Below are 25,051 nucleotides of genomic sequence, written 5' to 3'. Positions count from 1 at the left end.
GCAGTGACTGATGGATGATGGGATAGTCACACGCCGCTCGCGGCCATGTTGGTTTCCTTTTGCTTGACAATGGAGTCGGTTATTGAGCAATTTCTAGTTTGTTTCTAAAATTACCAACTAAAGCAAAATGGGGGACATGGAAATTGTAAGACAGTTCAATAGTGAAGTAAGTATGAGGTCGTTAAATTGTGTCTGTAAGTGAAAATCGCTTTCGTTAACATGTAGTCAAGAGCTGGTGTTTGTTATTATGACCGATCTCTCGTCGAATAATATGCAAACTTCCACCCTCATTTCAGCTGTCGACCATCTATGAAACTAAGCCTCCTATTTCGAAAGCAAAAGTTGCTTCGGTTACCAGGCTTGCTGTTAAAGCCATCAAGGTATGGTTTGTTCTTCATCTGAATTTCTCACGCGGAAAATGAAAATGGCGTTTTCGGTTACTGATTAACGTAACGTCCTTATTGCAGTATTACAAACACGTGGTGCAAAGCATCGAGAAGTTTGCGCAAAAAGTAAGTTTCATCAACTGTTTTCTTGTTGCTTTTAGATTGCATTTCGTTGTTAAATTCTTTTTGTGGGGAAATCTGCTCAATTTGTTGAGTCTAATTTTCGCAAATATTCGCTTGTTTATGCAGTGCCGGCAGGAGTACAAGATTCCAGCTCTGTATGTGATGGATTCTGTTATCAGACAATCGAGACATCAGGTAAAATGCAGTCAGATCCCTGTATGACTGAGAATATTACCCTATAAAGGAACTTAAAAACCGTTGATTATAGAGCTCAATAGTTTTTTCCAGCATTTGTAACTAAGATCGCCAGTGCAATGCCGTGTTGCTCATAAGAATGACAGTAAAATTAATTATGATTTTACCATGATAAATTTATTTAATGTAAGAAGGGAGTTTCTGAGTAAAGAAAAAGCCAAAAAAGATGTTAGATGCCCATATTGTTATTTTGTGAACCTCCCAATAAATTATATAACAGACAAAAAGATCGTGTTCAATCGAGAGGTGACTTACATAATGTTTGTAGTTTGCTATGACATTGTAAAAGGTCGTTCTAGTTTTGTCTTTAGAGTATAGCACTTGTAGATTGATAATGCTTTGGGCTAAATTTTTAACAAACCACGTGATATGGAAGCAACAAACATGAATTAAAGTTTGTTGACAGAAACCATTCAGTAAAGAAAGTCTTGCTTGCAGTGAAAATTTTGGCTCTTCTATGTTGCACGGATTCTTGTCATGGGCCTGAGTTTTGTAGAAATGGATGAAAAAGCTCCATGCAGAAAGAAACCAAGGCTTCTTTGGTTAAAGTAAATTGTGTGTGAGTGTTGGGGTTTGATTGGTTTAGTAACAAAACTGAAAATTCTTTGTTGCCATTCTGCAGTGTTATTAGTCACAATGATATTGTCCTGATTACAAGATATGCACTGTTACATGCTAAGGAATACTGCTAGAAACAATTGTATGTAGCATAAGTAGCACTTTATATCAAACCAGGTGTTCTTTTCTATGCAAGTTTGCACTATGTAAGGTTGACAAGATTGTTTTAAAAAGTTCCAACTTTCTCAGGAAGTTAGTGACAAGTTGATCCTCCAAGTCAGATTATCAAACTGGGAATCATGTGATGTAAAAAGTTCAATTTGTTATATAAGTTGAGGGTTATGCTTTCCATTTTAGAAGTGTCAACTCGCTGTCTTGCTATGACAACTTGCCTTGTAACTAATTTCTCAGTCTTTTGATAAACGTTCAACCACTAGATAATTATATACTCACTTCTTCATGCAGAAGTGGTATCATTTCAGTCTATACACAAACTTATCAAAACTCAAATGGCTCTTGAGGAAACTGCCAGTCAGTATTGGATCACTAAACTAGAAAAGTAGAGAAGTTTCTGGGAAAAAATTCTGGTTTGACCATTAGCATTTATTCAAAATTAGTTTGTGTTAGCAGGAGTTTCATTATAGTTTTCATCCGGAAGGCAAGTGGTTTTCTCAGGCAGGCAAAACTTTTGGAACTGAACTTCTTTGTAAGAAAAACTTTCCTCCAAATGGGCAAACCAGGTAGGCAAAATCCTGCACCGAGCCCTTGTTCAAACTGCTGGTTTTAGCATTTTCTACAATTTTTACTATCAAATTTTTTGTTTCCTATTTGCGGAATGAATATTTGTATAATAATTCTGTAATTTTCTTGCTTAGTAATTTTCTTTATTTCTCTTTCAGTTTGGTTCTGAGAAGGATGTATATGGACCACGATTTGCCAAAAACATTAAACCAACATTCCAGAACATCTTTAGATGTCCTGTCGAGGAACAGGTCAGAATATGACACACTACATTAATTTTTTTTGTTTGACATTTTTTGGCGAAACAGCGATGTAATAGACAGTTAGTTAAGTTAAGTTGCCTTGTAGTTTTAAGCCAAAACAGGCGATCTCTTTTGTCTTGAAAGAAGGCAGAAATCTACCTGTTGATGCCTTCTTCTGCAAAGCTTGGGTGACCTGGAATTCTTTCTCTGTGGAAAAATTATGTGCCTTGTTGTTCCAGTGTAGATTGCTATACAGTTACATATTGTTACCACTGTTTTGACTAATTTTTGACATCTTTTTGACCACTTTCTGATGGCCTCCATTTAAACAAGAAGATGAAATTGCATGACCTGTGTGTGGCAAGATGTTGGTTATCAAAATACAGACTTTGAGAGTTCTTGTGTATTGATTGGCTATGAGAATCAAATGTCATCAAAAGTCATGCAAAGAAAACAGCCAAAAAGTTGTCCAGAAGTAATCACAACTTTGTCAAGTGGCAAACAGTGTACAGTTTCTAATTTCTGACATGTTTTATGCCTCAGGGAAAGGTGATCAAAGTCTTGAACTTGTGGCAAAAGAATGGTATTTATCCACCTGAAGTTATTCAACCTCTCCTGAGCTTGCCATCAACATTGGAAGAAGGTGAGTAGCAGGGCGAAAAATTTACTCCAGTACTTTTCACTTTTTTTTGCGGCGGCAGCTCACAACCGGGGAGGAATCTCCACATTTTTGTCCAAAATGTATGTTCCAATCTCGGTGTCTGTTTTCAAAACCATCCTGCACAGAACTCTCGGTAAGTCCATAGTCGCATGGCAATCGCAAAATCAAAATGGCATCTATATGTTGTGAATGTGGATTGCTTGTGAAATCACTGTTAAAACGGCTCGGAATTTCCACTTCAGAACTGAAAATTCACTAAAATGGATTATCTTAGAGTCCAGGCAAAGAAACGAAGGTGGAAAGGTGGTCCACTTTGTACTTTGCATTATTTACATTGTAACTTTTTGAAATTCTGTAGCATAGTCGCACATCGGGCGTTCAAACCTTAACTTTTGGTGGCCCTGGTTAGTTTTAACTTGCCACTGGTGACCGTGCGACTGCCAATTTTTAGCCCTGGAGTAGCCATTTACTTTTTAGTGACCTTTTAGGTAAGATTTCAAGGATTGGAGTGGGGGAGAGGATGGGCCAGAAACACAAGCACAAAAAGTAGTTTCTTTTATTTTCTTGCACTTCTTGTGTACTTAGATTTCTACTTCCTTCATGCATGAAAGTTACAAATGCAAATTTGAAGTTCAACCCAAGTGAAAGCATGCCGAGTGTGACCTATCTTTCACCTTGAAAAAAAGCGTCAAAAATAATGCACTTATAGTATGTATATTGTACCTAGTTACCTTTCTTGCTTCAGACAAATAAACTTTGTGTGTTTTCATGTGCAATTGCTTCTGCATTACACTAGTAAACTAGGCAGAAAGGTTACATGCACACTGGTTTATGTCCAGAAAATTGCCAGAGTTAAAAATTTTGTTGTGTTTTGTTTGCAGAGGGTGAAATACCATCTGCTGTGGAGATGTTCAAGGAATCCTCTGTAGAAATGCCGGAAAGTCAAGCTGTCCTGAGCTCAAGTAATCCACTCGCTACAGTGCTGGAGGAACAGCAGCAGGAACATTTAAAACAGATTCAGCTTCTTCAGCAGAAGCTTCAAGAACAACAGCGGATCAATGAACAACAGCAACAGCAGTTAATGCAACAGCAGCTTATGCCTTCAGGAGTACCTCTGATGCAGCCTGGGGGACCTGGTATGCCACAGGGTTTGTCCAGTGTGCAGCCTACACTGCAAGAGCCCCAGCCAGGGTATGAAGCTCCTCACCAGTCTCAGCTCACAGCTGAAGGAGCTCTGTCATCGACAGCTGAACCTCAGGGAAGTGGTCTACCCCCACCAGTGATGGAACAACAGCAACCTAAGTTTCAACTACAACCAGAAGTTTATGCCCAGATACAAGCACTTACAGGTAATGATTTCTTTGTTTCCTACAGGGCTCAATAGCCCCATATATTTAGCATTTTGCATTTCCTGCTATACATGTACAATGTAGTTTCTTCCTTGTCAGTTTTACAATATTTTGTTCCATTGACAAAATTCTGCAGCAAATTTATTGTCGAAATCTGTCACACTTCTCAGATGAAGCTATTTTGGCTTTCCAGTAATGCAAGCATTGCTGAGTTAAATAAGTCAGTTGCCTTTTATTTCACCATATTTCTAATATAATTATTGACTTGCAACAATTATTTTGGTGTAGGTATGAATATCAGAATGCCACAGGCAAACCAGACTGCTGTACCAGACTCATCCTCAGTTTCATCTCAGTCAAACATTCCAGAGGAAAATAGTTCAGATCCTCCTCCATCCAATCAAATGCCAGGATTTCCTAATAGTGCAAACTTTGGACCTCCACCTGGTATGCCTGTGTGGGCTCCCCATGGGATGGGTCCTGCTGGCATTCCTTCTGCTCAACAGGGTCCCCTCCAAGAAGAGGAAAAGAGATCGGTGGGTAATTAGTTAAGCACAGCTTAGCTATCATGTCTATTCTTCAAAATATGCAGAATCCGTAGATGATACAGAATTAATGTACCTGTTTATGGATTCTTTGAAAGTACATTGTGTTCCTTTTGAGGTCTAATAACTCTTCCTTCTTGTAATACATTGTTGTCATCTCCTGAGTCATGTTATGTTCAAAGTTGGTCAATTATTCCTCCCTCAGCAAAGCGATGAATTGTTTCTAGAATTGTAGTGCATCCTTTGCTCTATTATTCCATTATTGAAATGCGTAGTTCAATATTTTAATTGACTTGACGCACAGTAAGAATGTTGACATCGTGTGATATTTTAAATTTGCACTGCAATGATTGTTGCATAAACTTGACAGCATTTGCCTTTCCATGTTTTTTTTCTAAGTAGGATAGGTTATTATTGTTATGCATGGATGTGTAACATTATGCTGTTTTATTTGTCTTAGTCTCTCATTGATGATTTTGACTATGGCGATGATGATGATGATGCCTCAAGGATTGCTGAGCAAAGACGGCATTTGTTGGAGGAAGAGAGAAGGCTGAGCCAAGAGTAAGTTATTACTGTTCAATTCAAATGATCAGCCACTTCTAAACTCATGTAAAACACAAAATTGAAGGGGTGTGTGGAAAAAGCCCTAAGTGATTCTCAAATTATTTTTGAATGAAATAATAATAGTAGTAATATCAATAATAATTACTATAATTATTATTATTGCCATTAGAATTCAGTTTAACACCTTTGGATTTCTGTTGTAGAGTCCACCCTCACATGGGCGACATGCAAGGTGAATTTCAGAATACGTTCCGACCGGTGGGTGAGCAATCTGACCGACACCCAGATCCTGCAGGTATGTGTAGGAACTTTCCCACTCACACAGTCCTTGTCCAAAAGGAGTGGTTGGATGAAGTTAATTTCGTTGCTACACCTACTGTGAACTTGGTTAACCTCTCATGGTTGCAAGCAATGCTCATTACCAACCCCTTCTCTTCATTTGAAGCATTTGAAGCAAGGAGAAGTGTTCATTTCTCATTGTTGCTCTTTTTCCCTGGCAGGATCATTTGGTAGAAGATCGCCAGACCTGCATCCCAGAGATAGGTCACCTGGTGGCCATTACCATAAGTCCCGATCACCAAGGAGACGGAGTAGAAGTCCCAGATGGAGAGATCGCTCACCCAGAAGAAGATCACGTTCTCCTTATGGGAGAGAACGAGACAGGGACAGGGATAGAGAAAGAGACAGAGGTAGAAATCGTGAAAGAGACAGGGAGTGGCACAAAGATCGAGACCTTGACAGGGACCGTGAAAGGGAAAGAGGACGTGGGAGTGACCGAGAGGCTGAAAAAAGGAGTGACTGGATACCAGTACCGAGAAAGGAGACTTTGAGTGGTATGCTATGTTAAACAGGCTAGATCATGGATGCAGTTTGCAATCTAACCGTTCTTATTCTCTGTGGTATATTTCTTCCATAGTTATGTTCACTCATTTTGAAGTCTTCTGTGGTTTGATAGGAATTCTTTATGATTGTAACAAAAAGTAACTGTGAATATGTGTGCAATTACATCATGGACTCCTGTCTGTAGTCTGTTAAACTAATTCGTGAGATTAAATGAAGTTTACTGCTGTTCAGTGACCTAAAAACTCTTATCAAATTACATTCTCAAACTCATTAAAAATTCATCAGGTTTAAACAGAGGAAATCATGATTGTGAGACAGTGTTTCGATATCTGATCTGAATTAACATAGATTTCTACGATTTTGTTTCTCCATTTTCTCCTCACTCTAGACTGTGTTTGACCACATTCCAAACACCTTGGAGTTCATAAAAATAACTCCACTGTGTGTCATATTTTTAACTCTCCTCTCGATGTTTGGAAATGTGGTCAAACTCGGTCTTTCGTGTTTGATATGTTACATCAAATGAGACTAACATTGATGATTACATTGATTTTTAGTTTGTAGTACAACAATCTGGGTTGGACATTTGGGCAAAACAGTCATGAAAGAAAACTTGCAAGAGATGTTTGAAGCTCACAGACTGCCAGTTTCATCCATTGACGTGAGTTGTGGGCAGTTAAAATCTAGAGTCATTCAGGGGTTTTATTAACGTTTTCAGCAGGAGGACAGCTTTTCTTCACAGGCGAGCAAAACTATTTGATCTGAAATTCCTCATAAGAAAATCTTTCCACTAAGTGGTCAAACCGGCTGGACAAAATTGTCTTCACAGCGAGTCAATTTGCCTGATGCCCAGCCCTTAATGAAACCCCTGGTCATTTTGATAAAGAGTTAAATCCGGCTATTTTGAACTCTCAGGGGTAACGCAGAATATTTTGAAATAGCGGCATTTGAAATAGCCAATAATAAGTAAACGACTGAAGGGCAAATCTAAGGGAAATGGTTTTGAGATCTAGATAAAGGGGAATTTGAAATAAGCGAGTTCAAATTATTGGGTCCAATTGTGTACTTTGCAAAGGTTACTGGATAAACATACTCATAAAAATGCCATGGAATGTGATGAACAAATAGAGACGGGCGGTCAAATAAGTTAGCAATTTTTGCAGCTTGATGTTGATTGTCTCTTCTTCTGATTCCATGAATCACTTAAATGTGAACTTCTCATGTGGTGAACCAGCGGTTGTGTGTCATGGTTGAAAATTTTGTTGATTCAATGCCTGTGTGCTCATGACAAAATTGTATTTACATGGGAATTCTGATGCCACCAGTTGGTTTCAAAAGTTCATTATACTGGTACTCGTCAAATTGCCCCACTAATCCAGAAGTCCAATTCAAGATGAAAAATTTCTTATTCCACCATCTACTGGTCCATTGATCCAATCCAGAGTTGCGATTCCTAGTTTTTTCCTTCGCATTCTCTGATCTCTTGATTTTCTCAAACAACAAAACAGACACTTATCAAGAACAAATGTGCGGTCAAGGCCTGTACCCCTGTTACTGCCTCATCTTCAATTAAGAAAGCAAGAGGGAGAGATATTAAGTACTGACAGATAAATTTCTGGTTACAGATGGTTCCACCTAGGGGATGTGCCTATGTTGTAATGGGTCATAGACAAGATGCTTCAAGAGGTCTGGTCTCCTTGAAGAATGCAAGAATTCATAGTAATCTTGTCAAGGTTAGTATTCAGTAATTTCCTTCAAGGTGTGATCTAAGATGAGGTTTCTGTTCACATTTCTGCAATTCTGGTTTATTTATCCATTCATCCATTTACGTAGTATTTATATTCCAAGTTACACAGAACACTGCAAAAAGGAGATAAATCACGAGTTCATGTAATGGGGAGGCGCAGTGGCCTCATGGTTAGTGCGCTCGTCTCCGGATCGAGCGGTCCAGGTTTGAGCCCTGGCCGGGGACATTGCGTTGTGTTCTTGGGCAAGACACCTTACTCTCACAGTGCCTCTCTCCACCCAGGTGTATAAATGGGTACCGGCGAACTTAATGCTGGGGGTAACCCTGCGATGGACTAGCATCCCATCCAGGGGGGGAGTAGAAATACTCCTAGTCGCTTCATGCTACAGAAACCGGGATAAGCTCCGGCCTGATGGGCCACTTGGCTCGAATGCAGACTTTACCTTTTTACCTGTAAAGTAATACATTGTAAACTTTTTAAAGATAACAATGTGGAAACTAGGAGTGGTACAATGGTGAAAATGAACATTACAAATCCTTGAAAATATTGTTGGCATCATGACTGATGAGATACATATTGTAAACCTATGATTGTAGTTTTGCAATGCAAACAGAGAGCTAAAATAATTGATTTGATATTTGCAGTTGGCCTGGGCACCAGGGAAAGGAGTGAAGGGCCGAGAATACAAGGAGTATTTTGATACTGAGCAGGGTGTGGCATTCATCCCGTGGAGCAAGCTGGGTACCAATGTGGATTTCCAGGCACTTAGTGAAGGAGGCTGGATTGACCCTGAGACTATGCCGCCAGGACACCAGAACAGCCTTAAAGAAGGTAGTGGTTGATAATTCTTACAGGGTTTATGCAGCTCTTGTACTGACTGGAAAACTATTGGAATTTTAAATTACTCTTCCAGGGCTCTGGAAAATTCCTTCAAAATTCCTTGTTGTGGGTTGAATCTGAAACTTTGCTTCAGTGGGGGAGGGAGGGGGAGCGAGGGAACTGAGTGTACAAAAAGGTACATCTAGTTTCCAGGCCAGCTTTCTACATGTAACTTAATGACCTTTCTGTGTTTACCTTGACAGGCTCTGAGACTGGTAGTACTGATACTGGTAACGCCAAAGATGACAAGGATCTTGGAAACATGAGCCACGAAGACCTTATGAAGCTAGCAGCAGCCCAAGCAGCCAGTGAAGAAAAGGGTACAGAGCAGGCTCCCACTGTCAACCCATTGACACAGCCTCCACCTCACATACCCCCGCCAGGACCTCACATGTTTCCAGGACACCATCCCATGATTCCTCCACCAATGATGATGCAGCCTCCATTTCCAGGAGCTCCCCTGCCCCCCAACATGGTGCCCCCAGGCGCTCCACCACCAAACTTGTCGGGAGTACCACCCCCGAATATGGGAGGTCCTCCTCTCCATCAGTTTAATCCCCCAGGGCCTCCACCTGTGAATGTTCCCAAGGGACCACTAGGGCCGCCCCCAAATCTTGTCAGACCACAAGAAGGCGGGCAATTTCCGCCGGAAAACAACCGATTTCCACGTCCAGGGTTACCTCAAGATGCGGTACAGTTTCCGCCACAGTTCCCTGGTAGACCCCAGGACAATGCGCAGTTTCCTCCTCCAGATGGGAAGTTTCCACCTCAGCATGTTGGTAGACCTGAAGATGGTGGCCAGTTTCCTCCAGTGCATCACACCAGTGATGACAGCAAGTTCCCACCTCATCACCCAGGCAGACCCCAAGAAGCTAATCAGTTCCCACCAAATCATCCAGGTAGACCTCAAGAAGGTGGACAATTCCCCCCACACCACCCTGGTAGACCTCAGGATGGTGGTCCATTCCCTCCTCATCGGCTTGGGAGATTTCCAGATGGCCATTTTCCACCAATGCATCACGGACCTCCTCCGTTTCATCAGCGACCTCCACACCACATGAGAATGCCACCTTTCCATCCAGGAGGGCCAAGGTTCCCTCATGATTTACCGCCTCTCATGCCCTCTGGAGGACCACCACGTGGTCCCGACTTTGGTCCCCCTGGACCGGGCCCATGGGGGCCAGGCCCTGGAACAATAAGGGGGCCACCCCCACATGCTATTCCTCCTCCTGGCTGGCCAGAGAATAGACCCACTGAAGATGCTTGTGATCCTGAAGTAGCGGAAGACTGGAAGGAACAAAAGAGTAACAATGATGAAGAGCAGGCAGAGGAGATGAACACAGTCAACGATAATATCACAATAGGGAAGCCAGACGATGAACGAGACTTCGGTCGCAGACCAAGAAGAGAACACGACGATCGAGATCGTGAGCGATCTCGGGATCGGAGTCGTGAACGTGGACGTGACCGTGATGATCGTGGTCGAGATCGCGACGATCGGATTCGAAATCGAGATCGGGATGAGCGTTTTCGTGATCGTGATCGCGGCCGAGATCGCGAACGTGATCGAGATCGTGATCGTGGCCGGGATCGTGATCGCGACCGAGATGACAGAAGGCGCGAACGCGACGAAAACCGATCAAACAGGGACGTAAATGGAGAAAGGGATGGCCCGAGGGATGGCGCTAGGGATGGCCCCCGACGACGGAGCAGATTTGAACCTATGGAAGAAAAACCAGACTCAACTGAATTGGAAGTGAAAGAGAACAATGTTAATGAAATCAAGGAACCTTCCAGCAATGTTGCGATTCCAGTTTCTCGAAATTCTGACAACGAATTTGCACCAAGTGAAGAGGGTGAGATTGTAGATAGAAACGACAACGAAGTTCTAAATAATCCCAAGAATATCGAAACTGTGAATGTTCTCCAAGGCAACGAAGACGGAAACATTGCCAAGGATATTGAAGCAGAAAATTTCTCCATGGATAGTGAGGACAAAAACATTCCCATGGATATCGAAGCTGTGAACAATCCCAGTGATATCGAAAACTTGAACATTCCCAGGGATGTCGAAGCTATAAATAACCCCACCGATATCGAAACCGCGACCATTCCCAAGGGTATCGACTGTGTGGCCTTTCCCAAAGGAAATGAAACTGCGAACATTGTCGGCGACGGTGAACAAAGTAGTGCGGTTGAGACTTCAAAGTTATTGAACAGTGATATTAAAGGCGATGCTGAACAAGTCAGTTCCAGCTGACTGGTGTAAAATTACTCACAAACAGAAGGTCGAGTAACGCGTGGTGTTCGGACCGCGACTCGCTCTTGTACCTTACATAAAACCTTCAAACCTCTTTCACTTTTTGATATGACGTTTCTCTGGCCTTGCTTGTTGCAAACGAGTTTGATACGTGTTTCACTTGCCATGCCCATTGGTCAATATCTCGTCTTGCGGACCTGCAAGTCGGTCTTGTGGCGGGCAGATCACCCTCCTTCTGTTAATTTGACTTGTTAATTCTTAGACCTAATCTGAATGGACAAAATTTATTTTGTGTTGAAGACAAATGTCTTTAGGTTCGAACAGCACCTGGACTCATGCATTTAGTGTCGCTGTAAATCTCTAAAGTCATAACGGTAGTAACTGTTAATTAATTACATATAAAAAAATATATTTATTTAATTTCACAAGGCGAGATGACTGGCTGATGTAATCAGAATGGTCAATTATTCTCAGACGGAGATGTCATTTAGTTATGGTGTCTCAAAGAGAACTTCAAGGAAAGTCCTCAGTAATCTGAGTAATGGTAGACATGAATCATAGAGAAACTGTTTCCTTTCGATAATTTGTTTACTAATAACACTGGGGTTATGATACAAAGTCGAATAAGTCAGTAATTACTCAGATTTTTACACTGGCGGGGTCCCCGGTGGGGGCCATCCCATAAGCCCATTCGGACGCTAAAGTGCTACAGTTTGCGGAAGCAGTAGCGGCTTACGAGTACAGGCACAGTGACTTGTAATCAAATGTTTTAGCAGTTGCAGGGCAAGCGGAGTTTTAGAGGTGCGTATGTTGTATATTTTTTGTATTATAAAGTTTTTAGTGTTGTTAAAGAACGCACAGCAGGAATGAAGTCTTGTAACCTGGCGAAAGCGATCTGTTAGTTAACTTTCATTTCAGTTGGTGTAAGAAAGCGATCTGTTAGTTAACTTTCATTTCAGTTGGTGTAAGAAACTGCTCCGAATTTTCGTCAGTCTTCTGAATGTCGTAAATTAGCGGGTCCGAAGCAGTGAAATACTTTCTAAGTACTTAGTCTAAGGTATAGCTTACATTCGGCATGGACAACTTTTTGAGAAGAAATTTGGACTCGGTAATACCGTTCAATAGCTGAGACATGTAGCAGGTTCCGGAAAAAAATTGTCATTGCCAGGATAGCCTAGGCCTTGGGTGGCGAAAACGTGCGCAAAGTTTATATGAGATGAAATAAACCTTGAAAAATAACCGTGAAAACACAGGTGAAAACAGTAACGTTGATAAAAATATGGAGAATGGTCAAACAGCTTTTGAGGGGTGAAACAAGTTTGCAGTCGGGCTAGGTGAAGTGTTCCTTCATGTCAGCAATAAAAAGAACGAAATTCAAAATGAGAAATTAAGGACATCTAGCCCAGTACAGTTCCACTATACTGTATAGGTCTGAACATTTGTAGTAAGAGAATTTGACATGTTTCTCAAATGCTTGATGATAAAACATGGTTTACATGCTTGATTAAATGCAAACGCAAGCAAATACACTTCCAAACTACCCTAACACAAATGCCAACGCGAGCATAAGTGCCAACGCAAGAAATGGAAAAATCTTCAGTTTCTTGTCAGGCTGTGTCTAGAAAGCGTTAGGGTGTCACAGGTTACTAACTTGTCTTTGGTGACTGGAAAAACTTTTTAAATATAAGCTGAAGGACTGGGCACCCACGATTTCGTGGTTGGGAACCTGTGGGCTCCTTGAAATTTGCTCCTTGTGTTTGTGCTTACATTTGCATTTTACACATGTGAACTGGAACAATACAAATGTGCAAACACATCTCAAGTCTCAATACTTAGTCTCGTCTTTCATCAGAAAGACTGACTGCGTATGCATATCTTACCAAGATTATCAGTCTAGTAAGGCGTGACGAGTTTGGTGACCAGGTTTTGACGTTCCTCTTTTGTTGTTATCACGGGCAACTGGCTCGATTTCCAGTGGCAACTTGTTGGCCTTTGATGTCATTAGCAGCAAAGCGCACAAAATTATTGTTACCATTGGAAAGGAGGAAAGTTACCCATGGCAACACTTTGTCACCATAGCTTGTTGTGCTTTACTCAACTGATAATATTTAGAATGTAGTACCTTGGTGTGTGCATTCAATGTGTGAATGTCATTTGCTTTCGTGTTTGCATTTGTATTGCTTGTGTGAACCAGGAAATAAAAGTAGCTGCAAATTGTTAGTTATCACCTTCTGCCCAATCAGTGATTTCTTTTTCACTTGATTTTCTCAACTTCAATCTTTGATTTAAAAAAAAGCAAAGCATTTTCAGTGATACTTTTATCTGATGGGGGTCAAGCAAAGGTAATGGAGAGAAATTAAACAAAGATATATCTATTCAGTTTTACTGTTAAGTGAGGCTTCCCCAGGTTAGCTTGGCCAGCTATGGCTACAGAAAAATGCTTTCCCGTGATCTCTGAAAGGTAGACTTGCTACTATTATACAGGGCTGCTGCTAAGCTCTCTCCCGGCTATGATTTTCATTGATCTGGTCACTAATTTTCACGAGAGACCTGGAACCAAATTTTTGTCCCCAATCTTTTGCAAAGCCTTGAATGCCTAGCCACTAAGCTTGACATTTACAAGGTTACAGTCACAGTACACAGAATGAGAACAAGGTAATCAAGTGCTCAAAACAGGATATATTTCAATTATTTTACTCATTATAGTGGTACCGATACGCAAAGTAGTCCGGAATTTATTCCAAACTTTTCATTGAGTTGATTTAGACAGCTCGATATGGTTCAGGTATTGAATGATTGTACATGCATAACATAAAAACTGTTTGTTGTTATTTACCAAGTGACTACCCGCCAGAATCCAGCTGGTGATCACCTCTTTCTCAGCTGGTGAATTTCGCCAGCAGCTAGTGCTTCAGCTTAGCGACAACCCTGATTATATTAGAATGCACATCAAGTGAAGCTAAAATTGTTCTGTCACTTCAGCAGAGTGTTCACTTTATGCCCCAAAGTCCCTGAATTTGATTCCTTACTTTCATGTAACTCTAGCATTTTTGTTTAACATTATTTGAATGGCACTTGAAATATTGAATCTAAATCCTTGAAAAGCCCTGAAATGTTCAAAAGACAGATGTCCCATCCAGTAAATTTTTACAGGGCTCCTGTCTTGGGCTTTTGTCAAGGTAGTGAAATTAAAGTAGCCTCAAACTTGTGAAACCTGTATTCAACGATTTCCATTCAAACAAACAAATGAAGAACTTCTACGTCCATCTACTTATTGAGACTGTTAATGCATTCACATTAAGAAACTTGGGGAAGTTATATGTATCTTGAAATAATGCAGTGTTTTATAAGTTCTGTGTTATTTTTAGCTTTTTTCTTGTTTAGTTTTTATAGAGCTCAGGGCCGGGTTGTTCAAAGCCTAATTAAACTAACCCAGGATTAGCGAGAAAATTTGATGTCAGTTTTTAACTTTTCGGTGAGGTTTTCTGTTTATATTGTTTGTTTTTCAGTTTTGAGTTTGAATAATCTCAAACTACACAAAACATAAGCAGTGAAAAACACTTGTGTAAAAGAAAAATGAATACTTCAGTTAACTTTTAAACCTGGGTTAGCATTAACCGGCTTTCAAACAACCCAGCCCTGATGAAGGAAACAAAATATTTCTTTGTACAGGCAGTTGAAAGTGAAAATTACTCCTGAAGGGGTGGCCAGTGGCCATTTAAACCATATGCAAAATCTGAGAATTCTTGTTAATTAGTTTTAAAGTCTGGCTTACCTGTGTTTCTAATAGGCCATTTCTGAGTTATCTTTTTCCTCTGTGTCAAATTGAGTCTAGTGCGAAATCATTCATATGAAAATGTGTTCCGCCTACAGGTTCATTTTTATGCAAATCAAACTCATTTTCGTATGAAAAGTTTTGCACAAGGACTTATTTTGAAACAGAGGCACAAGGTAAACTCAGATATGGCCTATTCTGTCTCGGAATCTGAAATTTTTTTAAAGTAAGTCAGTCTCAGATCTTAGCATCTGGGTGAGTTGTGGATTTTACCATTTGTCACCCTTAAACATGTAATGAGATGAGTGCAGTTTTTCTTAGTATTGTCCATTTAAGTTATGTACAGTGTCATTGTTGATGTGGAGCTTTATTTGAATAAAGAAAAAAACCTTTTTGAAAATAATCTTTGAAGTAATGAGACAATTGTTGGACTAGTTTACTGTCACACTGGTTTGCTTGCAGTTATCTTTCACTCTGGTGATCTGCTTGTGGGTAGCTCTCATTTGTTGGTTAGGGCATTGTTACATATCTCTTTTATGCTAACACTATGATTGTGTAGTTTAAAATAACTGCTTCTGGCTGTTGACCTATTCCTAATGCAGTGGTGACTAAACTTTTGTGTGATGCTGTCGTCCCAGGTTCAACTCTCAGACGTGTCAGTTCTGTTGTCATAATGATTCTTTTTTCTTTCCATATTGGGAGGTGCAAGGGCCTCATGGTCAGTGCGCTCATCTCTGGATCGAGTGGTCTGGGTTCAAGCCCTGGCTGGGGACATCATGTTGTGTCCATGGGCAAGACACTAAACTCTTGCAGTACCTCTCTCCACCCAGGTGTATAAATGGGTACCAGTGAACTAATGCAGGGGTTAGCCCTGCGATGGACTAGCATCCCATCCAGGCGGAAGTAGAAATACTCCTAGTTGCTTCATACTACAGAAACAGGGATAAGCTCCGGCCTGATAGGCTACTTGGCTCGTATACAGACTTTACCTTTTACCGTTTGTTCTCTGCATAATTTAAATAGATGTAGTGCCAAAATCACTTACAAATTTAAAATAATTACTTGGGCTTCCATAGGAAAGCCTGAGTCATAAAATGCACGCAGTTTTGTCTTGGTTGCCAAAAGGGGGATCATGGTCCCAGGCGCTCCTAGCATCCCAGGCGTCCCAGGCATTCCAAGCTTGGAAAGTCACTCGAAGCATGAGAATCCAACAGCTTGCTTCATTGTCTGCCCACAAGTTTTGGAAAGAATCATGCCTTACACTGAATGAAGCAACTTGAATAGTAATTATCTAAGCCTAACCGTTGTGTTAAAATTTCCTGATTCTTTTATTCGTTTTTATTGTGTTCTATAAGCTTAGTTGTAAAGTACGATTTGATATTGCACAACAAAGCCCGAGCATGAAACACTCTTTAGAGCATTTAGTTGCTATTAGCCTAAAGAGGAACGTGGTTCTGGTGGATGAAATCCATTGCTGACCCGGTGCATTTGCCATGCAAACGTTTGTTATTAGCTGCAACTTTTGAAACTAACAAGATTTTAAAACGTGATTTTAATTCTGTATGTTTGTACTCATTAAAGTTACTCTTTCTTCTTGGCTATGCTGTTTAGGATTTAGCCATTTTGTTGATCTTTCAACTGTCGCTTTACACAATGTCAACAAAAGTGGCCTCTTCTATAAATGTTGTGTTTGAAGATGATGACAATCAAGAAAGCCTTCTGTATTCAGGAGAAACGACCCTATCTCCAAGTAAGTTTGCAATAAAATTTATTGTAGTATTTAGAGAGGAACCCCCTTTATCCTGGTCGAATTGGAATTTGAAGTATTGGTTTTTTGTGGAGGGAGGAAAACCAGAGAGCCTGGAGAAAAACCCTCAGAGCAAGGCGAGAACCAACCTCAAACTCAACCCAAGTATGGCACTGGACTGGAATCAAGCCTGGGCCACATTGGTGGGAGGCAAGCGCTCTCACCACTGCGCCATCCCTACTTCCCCAAATTGAATTATTAATTTACCACTGCAGTGAGTTGTTCTTTCGTTAAAGGGCTTCACAGCCATAGTCCACAACTTAACAGTGAACTTTGCAGTGTTGTTGAAAGCAGACAGAAGTTCTACAATGCTTTACTTTGCTAGAATTGGAGAAAGAAAAACCTTTAGAAGCTGCTGATGTTCACTTATAGCCAATTATTTTTCGTTTATTTTCAGTAATTCGGCCTGTAGACTGGACAGTGTTTGGAACACCTATACAATTCCATGTAAGTCATCTGCTTTAACCAATTAATTACTATAACAATTATCATTGATTTTTTAATTAATTTTTTTATTTATCTATCCCAAATCCACCTGGAGGATGACTGTAGATCGGCACAATTTCAGCTTCTAAACCTTAACTGGGAGCTAGCTGTTCAGCTTGCAAAGGAACGAGACAGAGAAGTCTCGTTGATGCCCTATTCACCACTTGGCATCTAAAAGGACAGATGAGGATGATGAAATTTATCTTTAGCCTTTACTCAACATACAGTATGTTGTTCTCTGTAGTAGTCTCTCTTCAATCTTGACAACTTTTGTAAATACAATTACTTACTCTTAGCAATCTACACTTGCATACCTTTTGTGTTAAATTTACTGAAAATGCAAAACATGCTGATTGTCACATGCAAAAACATCTTTTATTTACTTCCTACTGTACTAAAATTTCATTAAAGAAACAGTCTCAAATGTTATTTCAATCGACAACTGTAGAGTAGGACATGTATAAGTTGTAAAGACTCAGGAAAACTGTGAATCCCCAGAAATATTTATGGAATGTTACCATGTGGCAAGGAAAAAGCCAATTGGGTGTGAGAAAGCTAAACTGCAAACAACGAAGGTAATTTGTTTTGTGGTTTTGAAGATTGCTTAAATGTCCTAATTTTTATTGTGACTGGTTAGTACAGTCAACTGACCTGTTAGAATCAAACCAAATTAAGCGTTCACGGTTTTTTGACTTGCACAGTGAATATTTAATGGCTATCTCAATGACTTGCTAGTTCTTCAGCATAAGAATACAAGCTATAAAACGGGAGACTGAGCTTGTGGGCTTGGTTAATAAATCTAAGATATTCACACAAAATATCAATATTCTTTTAGTACCCCATTAATAATGACTTTTGTTTATAGGCTACAACGCCAAAGTTAATGCCTGATATCCTGGGAGGAAAGAAAGAGAGGTTTCAAACCATAACTGTGATGAAAGTTTATTCTGCAAAAAGCATTGACGTGAGTATTAAGTTTTACCCTGAAAATCATTTAATAAATGTCAGCTGACTCACACGTCCCTTGGCCGAAATACTCTCATTTAATAAGAGGGAAGCTGAAAATGTTGAGTGGCTCTGTTACTCAACAGGACTTTACAAAATCATCAACAAATAAGAATCTAGATTGGTCATTTTAGAAGTGTATTAGACACCCTGTGGGGGTTCTAGGTTATAAAAGATGCTATTAACCTTTGTCTGTGACAGGGATTTGCATTTTGTTGGTTTATCAGTATCAAAGAGACTAAAACATTACAAAAGAACTGTAAATTTTTTTTATATACAAATGAAACGCTTTTTTGATGTGGTTGGGTTCCACTGAAGCATGAAAAAAAATGTTTTATTAGACATGAATGGAAATGAAATGAATGGTGCAAATTCAGAACACATCAACTGGTATTTAATTACTTCCAAAAGCCTGTCCATGCATTTGTAGTCTTTTTGTCATTTGTAGTATTTCCTTTCAAGAAATCCTGCCAAGTTTTTAAGAAAAGATCATTCCCTTGGAAAACAAAATTTTTGAATTTTACACATCCATCAGAGAATGTTGCAAAAAGCTTCTGGTGTAAATAAATTCTAATCATCAATTTGCTTTGTGCTGCCGTATTTCTGGATATGCCAACTCTTCTTGGTGTATACAATTGATAAGCATTTAATTTTTATCAGTTTATCATCACATGTATGAACTCTGCTGGTCAGTGCCTTGTCACTTTATTGCTGAAAGTTGCATAAAGTGTACAACAATATATTTTTGTTTCTCCTTTGATCTAGGAATTACGATTAGAAGACTATCAGTACCTGACAAGACCTGGGTCTTCAACTTCAAGGTATACATATTCAATTATTTAATTAAAAAATTTACAACAGAAAAGTCAAGATTGCTTTTTTGCTTATAGGGCGGACACAGTTCACAACTGGTAGGGCCTCTGCTTTCAGTCGAGCTAACACTGGAGTTATGAAGCCAGGTGGCTGCTCCTACTTTGATTTACTTTGTTTTCCCTTTGTTATTTGTGTAGTTCAGTGTTCAACACCCAAATCAAGACAGGTAAATCTAGGAAAATACGAAGTCAACAGGCAGAATATTGGTTAAAATCATCCGTTGAAGTGAGATCTCCAAGTCCAAGTAAGGATTTCCTTCATTAGTCGCAACAAGAGTTTTTAATGTTGGCATGTTTAGCATAGGTTTATAGTTTGTGCTGTTGGATTAATGCTGTAATTCTCAAACGACATGCAAACACTCTGGCTGTGTCATAGAGCTTGTAAAGTTTAACCAATCCACAGTTTTCTCAAGATCTTCCAAACTTTTACAAGTATTACATTTCTGTAACTCAATATCGCATTTCTTTTAGAAAAAAAACGCAAGAAAAAGAAAGGAGAGCTACTGGTTTACTTCAATCATGAAGACGTATATTCTCTTTGTTCGTGCCGTCATTGCATCAGCAGCTTATGCTGGTTCTTTATTTTTGCCTAGTTATAGAAGTACAGCTTTTAGCATTAGCTTTCTTACTGGGTGTTTAAGATTCTTAAACTATTTGTTATGCTACTGCTTGTGAGATCTAAGCTGTTTAGTTTGCAATTAGTGCTTAATCAGATAAGAAAAATGCTTGATAACTTAAGGTGTTGCTCCTGACGTTTGTGGTACTTAGAATACTGTGCTTGACTAAAGCGCTAATTTTTATTAATAAGAGCTTTAATTAAGTGCTTTATTTTAAGTTCATCTGTTACAACCAGCATTGTTACTGAACGTTACACTTTGATAGATAGCAATAATTACTGCAAGTGGTGATTCCTACACTCCATTTACAGCTGGGGTGATGTGACAAAAATTGTTGTTTAAAAATTTTTTTATATTATTGGCATTAATATGAAGAATGCCAAAAATGGAAAGAGCATATTGAAAGTAGCAAAATGGCCAATTTAGAAGCCCCTGGCATTAAAGAGTAAGTTTAGATGACAGTTTGAATTTTCGAACAATTTAGAGGATATCTATGGAAAATGTTGCTGGAGAGCAAGGTCTTGCTCTCCAACAACTTTTTCCATACAAATCTTTAGGTTCTTAATTTTTTAAAAATTCACACCATCATAAAATCTCTTTCTTTAATGCCAGGGGCCTCAAACTTGGCCCTTTTGGTATTTTGACATGCTTTTTCCATTTCTGGCATTCTTTAAGTTATAGCCCATAATTTTATGAAAAGTACGTCACGTGTTGACCTAGCTGCAAAGGGCCTATTTAGGCACTGTATTGTAGACTTTGTCATTTCATGACGTTTTGATATTGTTGTAGTTGCTGTGGTAAGAGCGTAACATGAAAGTGCGGTATTGCTTCACCCTAGTCATGGTGACTCTTGCATTTCATGCAGCTTCTTGTGCTTTTTTTTTTCCTTTTCTTGTTCGTGGCAAGGTCTATATGATCTTAGTTGGTGTTAGTAATAAATGGGGTTTTACCAGTCATAGGTAAACCCATCATTCAAAGCATTCAGACGTGCAAAAGGCTTTTCTCGTTCCTTGGTAGCTGAGACACCCATATTAAGTATTACATTGTGTAGTGTTCGGACGGAATTTTGTTGTTTGATGGATTCGCCGTAAAACTGCTTCCTTTAAATGAGCTCAGTCACGGTATTGTGAGTTATTTTGGCCACGTAAAAAAATCACCTTTAAATTGAAGGAAACCTGAAAGTAATGGTTAAATAAGATAGAAAAACACCATAAAGTTAATAATTAAACTCCAGAGAACAAGGATGATTAAGGATGGAGAAGATTAACGCGGATTACAAAGGAAGAACTTAAAAAATGTAGGCTTAACTTTTCATGATGCGCAAGCCGTGACGTAGCTCCTTTAGCAGGAGAGCGTTGAGTCGAATACGACTCAGGAATAGCATTACCCGTGTCTTTAATTAATTGTATTGTGTTTTTGTTAGTGTCCACAGATTCTTGTGCAGACGGCAATTCTGAAGTTCCTCCACCACACAACTTCTCTCTCACTCCAACCATCGATTTTACCTCACAGTCCACCGCAGATCCACGTGATGTATTTAGGCAACCGACAGAAACCCTGACTTCTTCAGAGGGAAGGCAGCTTACGGACTGTCTTTTGGAGAGTATTGTCAAGTGCATGCAAATTCAGAACTCCCTCTACAGACTTGTGTTGCTCAAACTTAATCAGCATGTTACTAATGCTCTGTCTGGGGATACTGAAGCATCAGACCTGCTCGAGGCTCGCCACACAGAAAGCGCCAGACAGAATGGGACTTATGATCCAGGGGCTTTGCTGTGTGACTTAAAAGAGCCCCTAGAGGCGTTGATGCGCTGTGCAGACATTCAAAGAGGACTTTTTCAGAGAATGATCGCTGTGAACCTGATGACAAGTGAAGACTTGTCTGATGGAAGTTTACCTTCGACTCGCAATCAAGGTGGGATAACACATCAATACAAATTCTTATTAATGAATTCATGTCTTCCATTTGATTAGAGCGCTTTGGCGTTTTTCAATTCAAAAGAACTTCTACCACTAGACTTGGAAGGCTTAAGGGACGGACCATTATTTTTTTTTTGAGGTGTGAGAGGTGGGGGGGGGGGGGGGGTGGTTGAGCAATTTTGGGGGGATGTTTTTTTTCACTTTTAGGTCGTGCATGATTTTGTTTGGTGGGCAATAGCTTGTGCAAGGATTTGTTTTTTCGCGTCAGAAATCAAATAATGATAGTAGAAAGCACTTGCTCGATTTTGTCCTATAATGGCTCCCCTTGCAGTGTAGGAATTTGGAAATTGCCCGACCCCCAATCCCCCCCGCCCTCTCCCTCTCAAAACAAATTCCATCCCTTTACTTTTGTGGTATTTTTGGTTACTTATTTCTTCTCAGAATCGCCAGAAGTCACTGCACCACAAATCAACATGCTAGCTGTTCAAGCTGACCTTGAAGAGATTGTTTTCAAAAGCAAAACGTTTTGTGACCATGCACGAAATCCCTTCACCAGTGAACAACTCAAGGCATCCAGCAGCGAGGACGTCATACAACATATATCTGAAGAGAAGGGTCCGTTTAGCGTGCGAGCAGTCAACAGTGGGGCGTGTAGTCAACGTAAACTTCCCCACGGTTACGGCAGCCTTAAAACTGTGACAGGCAAAGTTGTATACAGTGGGGACTGGCGAAAAGGTGAAAACGATTTGATCTGAATTGACTGAGTTACTGAGATCCATTTCAAAAGGTGCCTCCATTGAATGTTTTTCCCCTGCAATTCTGACCTAAGTTTTGTGGTATTGCTCCACTGCTTTCATTTAACCTGTAGAGTAGTTCAGGAACTCAACTGCAAAGTTCGCACAGTGTACATTATCATGACCTTGTAACTGCCCGAACCTTTTCCCAATAAGTGAATGTGTAAGAGTGGTTTGCAAAATGGGTGAAATGTACTGGCAATATTTTGTCGTTGGACGAGGCTCGTGGTTCAACGAGTCACAACGGCCACCTCTACAGTGGCCAGATATTTTCGTCCCAGTTAGGAGAATTGCTCTTATTTTAAGCTCCCAACAATGGCCACCTTTCCACAATGGTTAGTTAACTCTGTCCACAGGGTGGCCGTTGAAGAGAGTTTCGACAGTATTTTCTGAACACAGCATCTGTGGGCATCAAGTCATAAAGTACTTGGCCTGATATTTTATGTTTATAGGCAAGAGACACGGGAAGGGTGAAGGAGTCATTTTCTCGTTACCTCAGTGTTGTAATAAGCCAAGTACTGATGATCATGGATTCTACACCGGGGGATGGAAAAACAACATGAGGTTTGGGTCTCTGACTGTGTTGTGTTAGATGTTAGCGTATGATTCTTAGGTTGTGTTCCGTTACGGCCATTTGTTTTAACCGCAATCAGGTTTCATGGATTTGGTTGAGTGTTCCAATTCAATCCTTAACCGGTTTCATACCTGTTAGGCATTGTGGAGAAAAATAGTCTTCGGTAAATTTGATTGAATAATATCGTTCAACAGTTTAACATGCTGATGAAACCAACCGATTGAACAGAGTTTGACGTTGTTCAATGTTAATAACTTTATCAACCACACTAACCGAAGACGGTTTCATCCCCTTCTCGCCCGATTAATGGCGGTTAACCCCAATAGGACTCAATCTTAACTTTATGCGTTTTGTTTCCCTGTTGCTAGGCATGGCAGTGGCAAAATGACGTTTGTTTCCGGTGCTGTTTATGAAGGCCAGTGGCAGTACGATAAAATGAGCGGTTATGGGACCTTGAAGCTCCCGGATGGGGTCATTCAGGAAGGGACATGGAAGGAAGGGTCATTAGACGGTTGTGTCCTTTTCACTTGGCCCCATGGTGTCACCGAGTACCGCGAGTATGAGCCAGGCAGAGGTTGGTGCCTTTATACCTTCTAGTTTAGTACAGCAACAATAGTTTCACTGAAAGGCTTTGCGTGTTCCAGTGAGCCGAGGGACTCGCACTGGGTTATGTTTTAACCTCTTACTCATATTCCATGAGGTTGGTTGACATGATATTCATTTTGTAATATTTGATGTGGACCTGACCCGTCTGAGGTCAGCTATGACGTTTTCTCGCTCCATGGGCTGTCTCCAACAGGACAGTACTAGAAAGTCATTTATGGCGCCTTGTCTCTTTTCAATCGATTGCAGGTCAGCTCTCATCCTGTAAAATTGACGAGGACACTGCTGGACAGCTCTCACAGATGAGCTCCATTCGATCGCAGCTCTCAAACGTGCGAGAATGCTTGACCAGGCTGAAAGAAGGAAACCTCGGCCTTAAAGACGAGATGAACACCCTGAAAACACAGGAAGCCGAGATGACCAGGATATACCAAGGCAATCTTTGTAAAATTCGCCAAACTCTCATCGTCCAGCAAGAGCAGGATTACCAGAAATTGCGAGAGGAATTTGACAAGAAATTGAAAGATGCGGAGACATCCTTCTGGAACAGTGCCGAAACAGTACGTACATTAGAAAAAGAACTTGAACAATCCCGGGAAGCGCAGCTGTGTCAGATATGTTTCGAGCGATCACGTGACTGTATCATTATGCCCTGTACTCATTTTTTATACTGCAGGACATGTGTGACTGAGCATAAAAAGAAGGGTGATTCCCGCTGCCCCGCTTGCCGCGGACCTATCTCCGGTGAAATGTTATGTAATGTCAATCAATAATCAAGATAATTTACAAAAGACTTCGTAAAGTAAAAAGTTCTCTTTCGCCTTATTTGCATTAGTTTGGTTGTTACATTTTATGGTGGTTGTTGCAAATTAATTCCATTCCGTATCGCGTATTACATGTAAAAACACAATATAGTCCGTCGATCGTTTTGATGAAATTATGACTCTGTTTTTGCTCTTTTTTCCTCAAAAACAAAATTAGTTGTACTGAGGTTTCTCGTTTCATAGGCGATGTCTATTGATAATATATTTCAGCTATACTTTTGTGTTCATGGACAAGACACTTGATTTGTCTACCCAGAAGTATAAATGGGTACTCGCCTGCTTGCAGGCTGAGTAGGTAGCAGTAATTAATCTTTGAAAGGACACTAGTCAGCCTCCGCCATTTTCAATGCCACTGAAATTATTGATATTGCATAGTGAAGCGAAATCTTGTTTTATTGTAAGTTGTGTTCCTGAAAGTATTTTTAGTTACTTTATTAGTTTACGGTGATTTCCTTCGTTTCGACATGCCCCGAATAAAATATAATAGCCAAACTCTTGCATGTAAACAAAAACAAAGGTGTGGCTGTCTGGCTGACTGGGGCTGCTTAAGACCCACTTCAAGTTGATGGAAGAATAAATTAACACGAATGTCAGAAAGTGCGAAGTTTACAATTTAT

At 40.2% G+C, this 25,051-nt stretch overlaps 2 protein-coding genes across 3 annotated transcripts; both read left to right on the top strand.

Moving 5' to 3' along the window:
* Positions 1–9: 9 nt before the first annotated feature.
* LOC110064630 (uncharacterized) lies at positions 10–15,335 on the top strand. The gene is made up of 15 exons (XM_089283339.1): positions 10–166; positions 297–380; positions 468–512; positions 636–704; positions 2,222–2,314; positions 2,849–2,948; positions 3,848–4,315; positions 4,604–4,851; positions 5,321–5,424; positions 5,631–5,722; positions 5,928–6,260; positions 6,828–6,931; positions 7,896–8,003; positions 8,663–8,849; positions 9,101–15,335. The coding sequence occupies exons 1-15, from the start codon at positions 128–130 to the stop codon at positions 11,155–11,157; spliced, it is 4,131 nt and encodes a 1,376-aa protein (XP_089139465.1). The 5' UTR covers positions 10–127; the 3' UTR covers positions 11,158–15,335.
* On the top strand, positions 11,874–25,031 carry LOC110064594 (uncharacterized). Of its 2 annotated transcripts, XM_089283340.1 has the most exons (11): positions 11,874–11,958; positions 16,544–16,682; positions 17,137–17,186; positions 18,091–18,189; positions 18,996–19,051; positions 19,241–19,347; positions 21,143–21,634; positions 22,081–22,374; positions 22,886–22,997; positions 23,376–23,581; positions 23,860–25,031. In XM_089283340.1, the coding sequence occupies exons 2-11, from the start codon at positions 16,586–16,588 to the stop codon at positions 24,381–24,383; spliced, it is 2,037 nt and encodes a 678-aa protein (XP_089139466.1). In that variant the 5' UTR covers positions 11,874–11,958; positions 16,544–16,585; the 3' UTR covers positions 24,384–25,031. The 2 variants fall into 2 exon arrangements, with proteins under 2 accessions (XP_089139466.1, XP_089139467.1); XM_089283341.1 differs by lacking the exons at positions 11,874–11,958; positions 16,544–16,682; positions 17,137–17,186 and adding an exon at positions 17,367–17,451.
* The last annotated feature ends 20 nt before the right edge of the window (positions 25,032–25,051 follow it).

Source organism: Orbicella faveolata, unplaced genomic scaffold, assembly GCF_042242905.1.
Source record: "Orbicella faveolata isolate gen_17 unplaced genomic scaffold, um_ofav_v1 contig_12, whole genome shotgun sequence".
NCBI lineage: Eukaryota > Metazoa > Cnidaria > Anthozoa > Scleractinia > Merulinidae > Orbicella > Orbicella faveolata.
The sequence above is the reverse complement of the archived record's forward strand: the minus strand, read 5'-3'. Positions and strand labels throughout refer to the sequence as shown.

Excerpts from the sequence above, each read along its gene's own strand:
- LOC110064630 (XM_089283339.1), top strand. The coding sequence starts at position 128 with ATGGGGGACATGGAAATTGTAAGACAGTTCAATAGTGAA. Across the intron at positions 381-467 it reads TTGCTGTTAAAGCCATCAAG|TATTACAAACACGTGGTGCA; the intron begins GTATGGTTTGTT and ends TCCTTATTGCAG. Across the intron at positions 4,316-4,603 it reads CCAGATACAAGCACTTACAG|GTATGAATATCAGAATGCCA; the intron begins GTAATGATTTCT and ends ATTTTGGTGTAG.
- LOC110064594 (XM_089283340.1), top strand. The coding sequence starts at position 16,586 with ATGTCAACAAAAGTGGCCTCTTCTATAAATGTTGTGTTTGAAGATGAT. Across the intron at positions 17,187-18,090 it reads GAACACCTATACAATTCCAT|GCTACAACGCCAAAGTTAAT; the intron begins GTAAGTCATCTG and ends TTTTGTTTATAG. Across the intron at positions 21,635-22,080 it reads ACCTTCGACTCGCAATCAAG|AATCGCCAGAAGTCACTGCA; the intron begins GTGGGATAACAC and ends ATTTCTTCTCAG.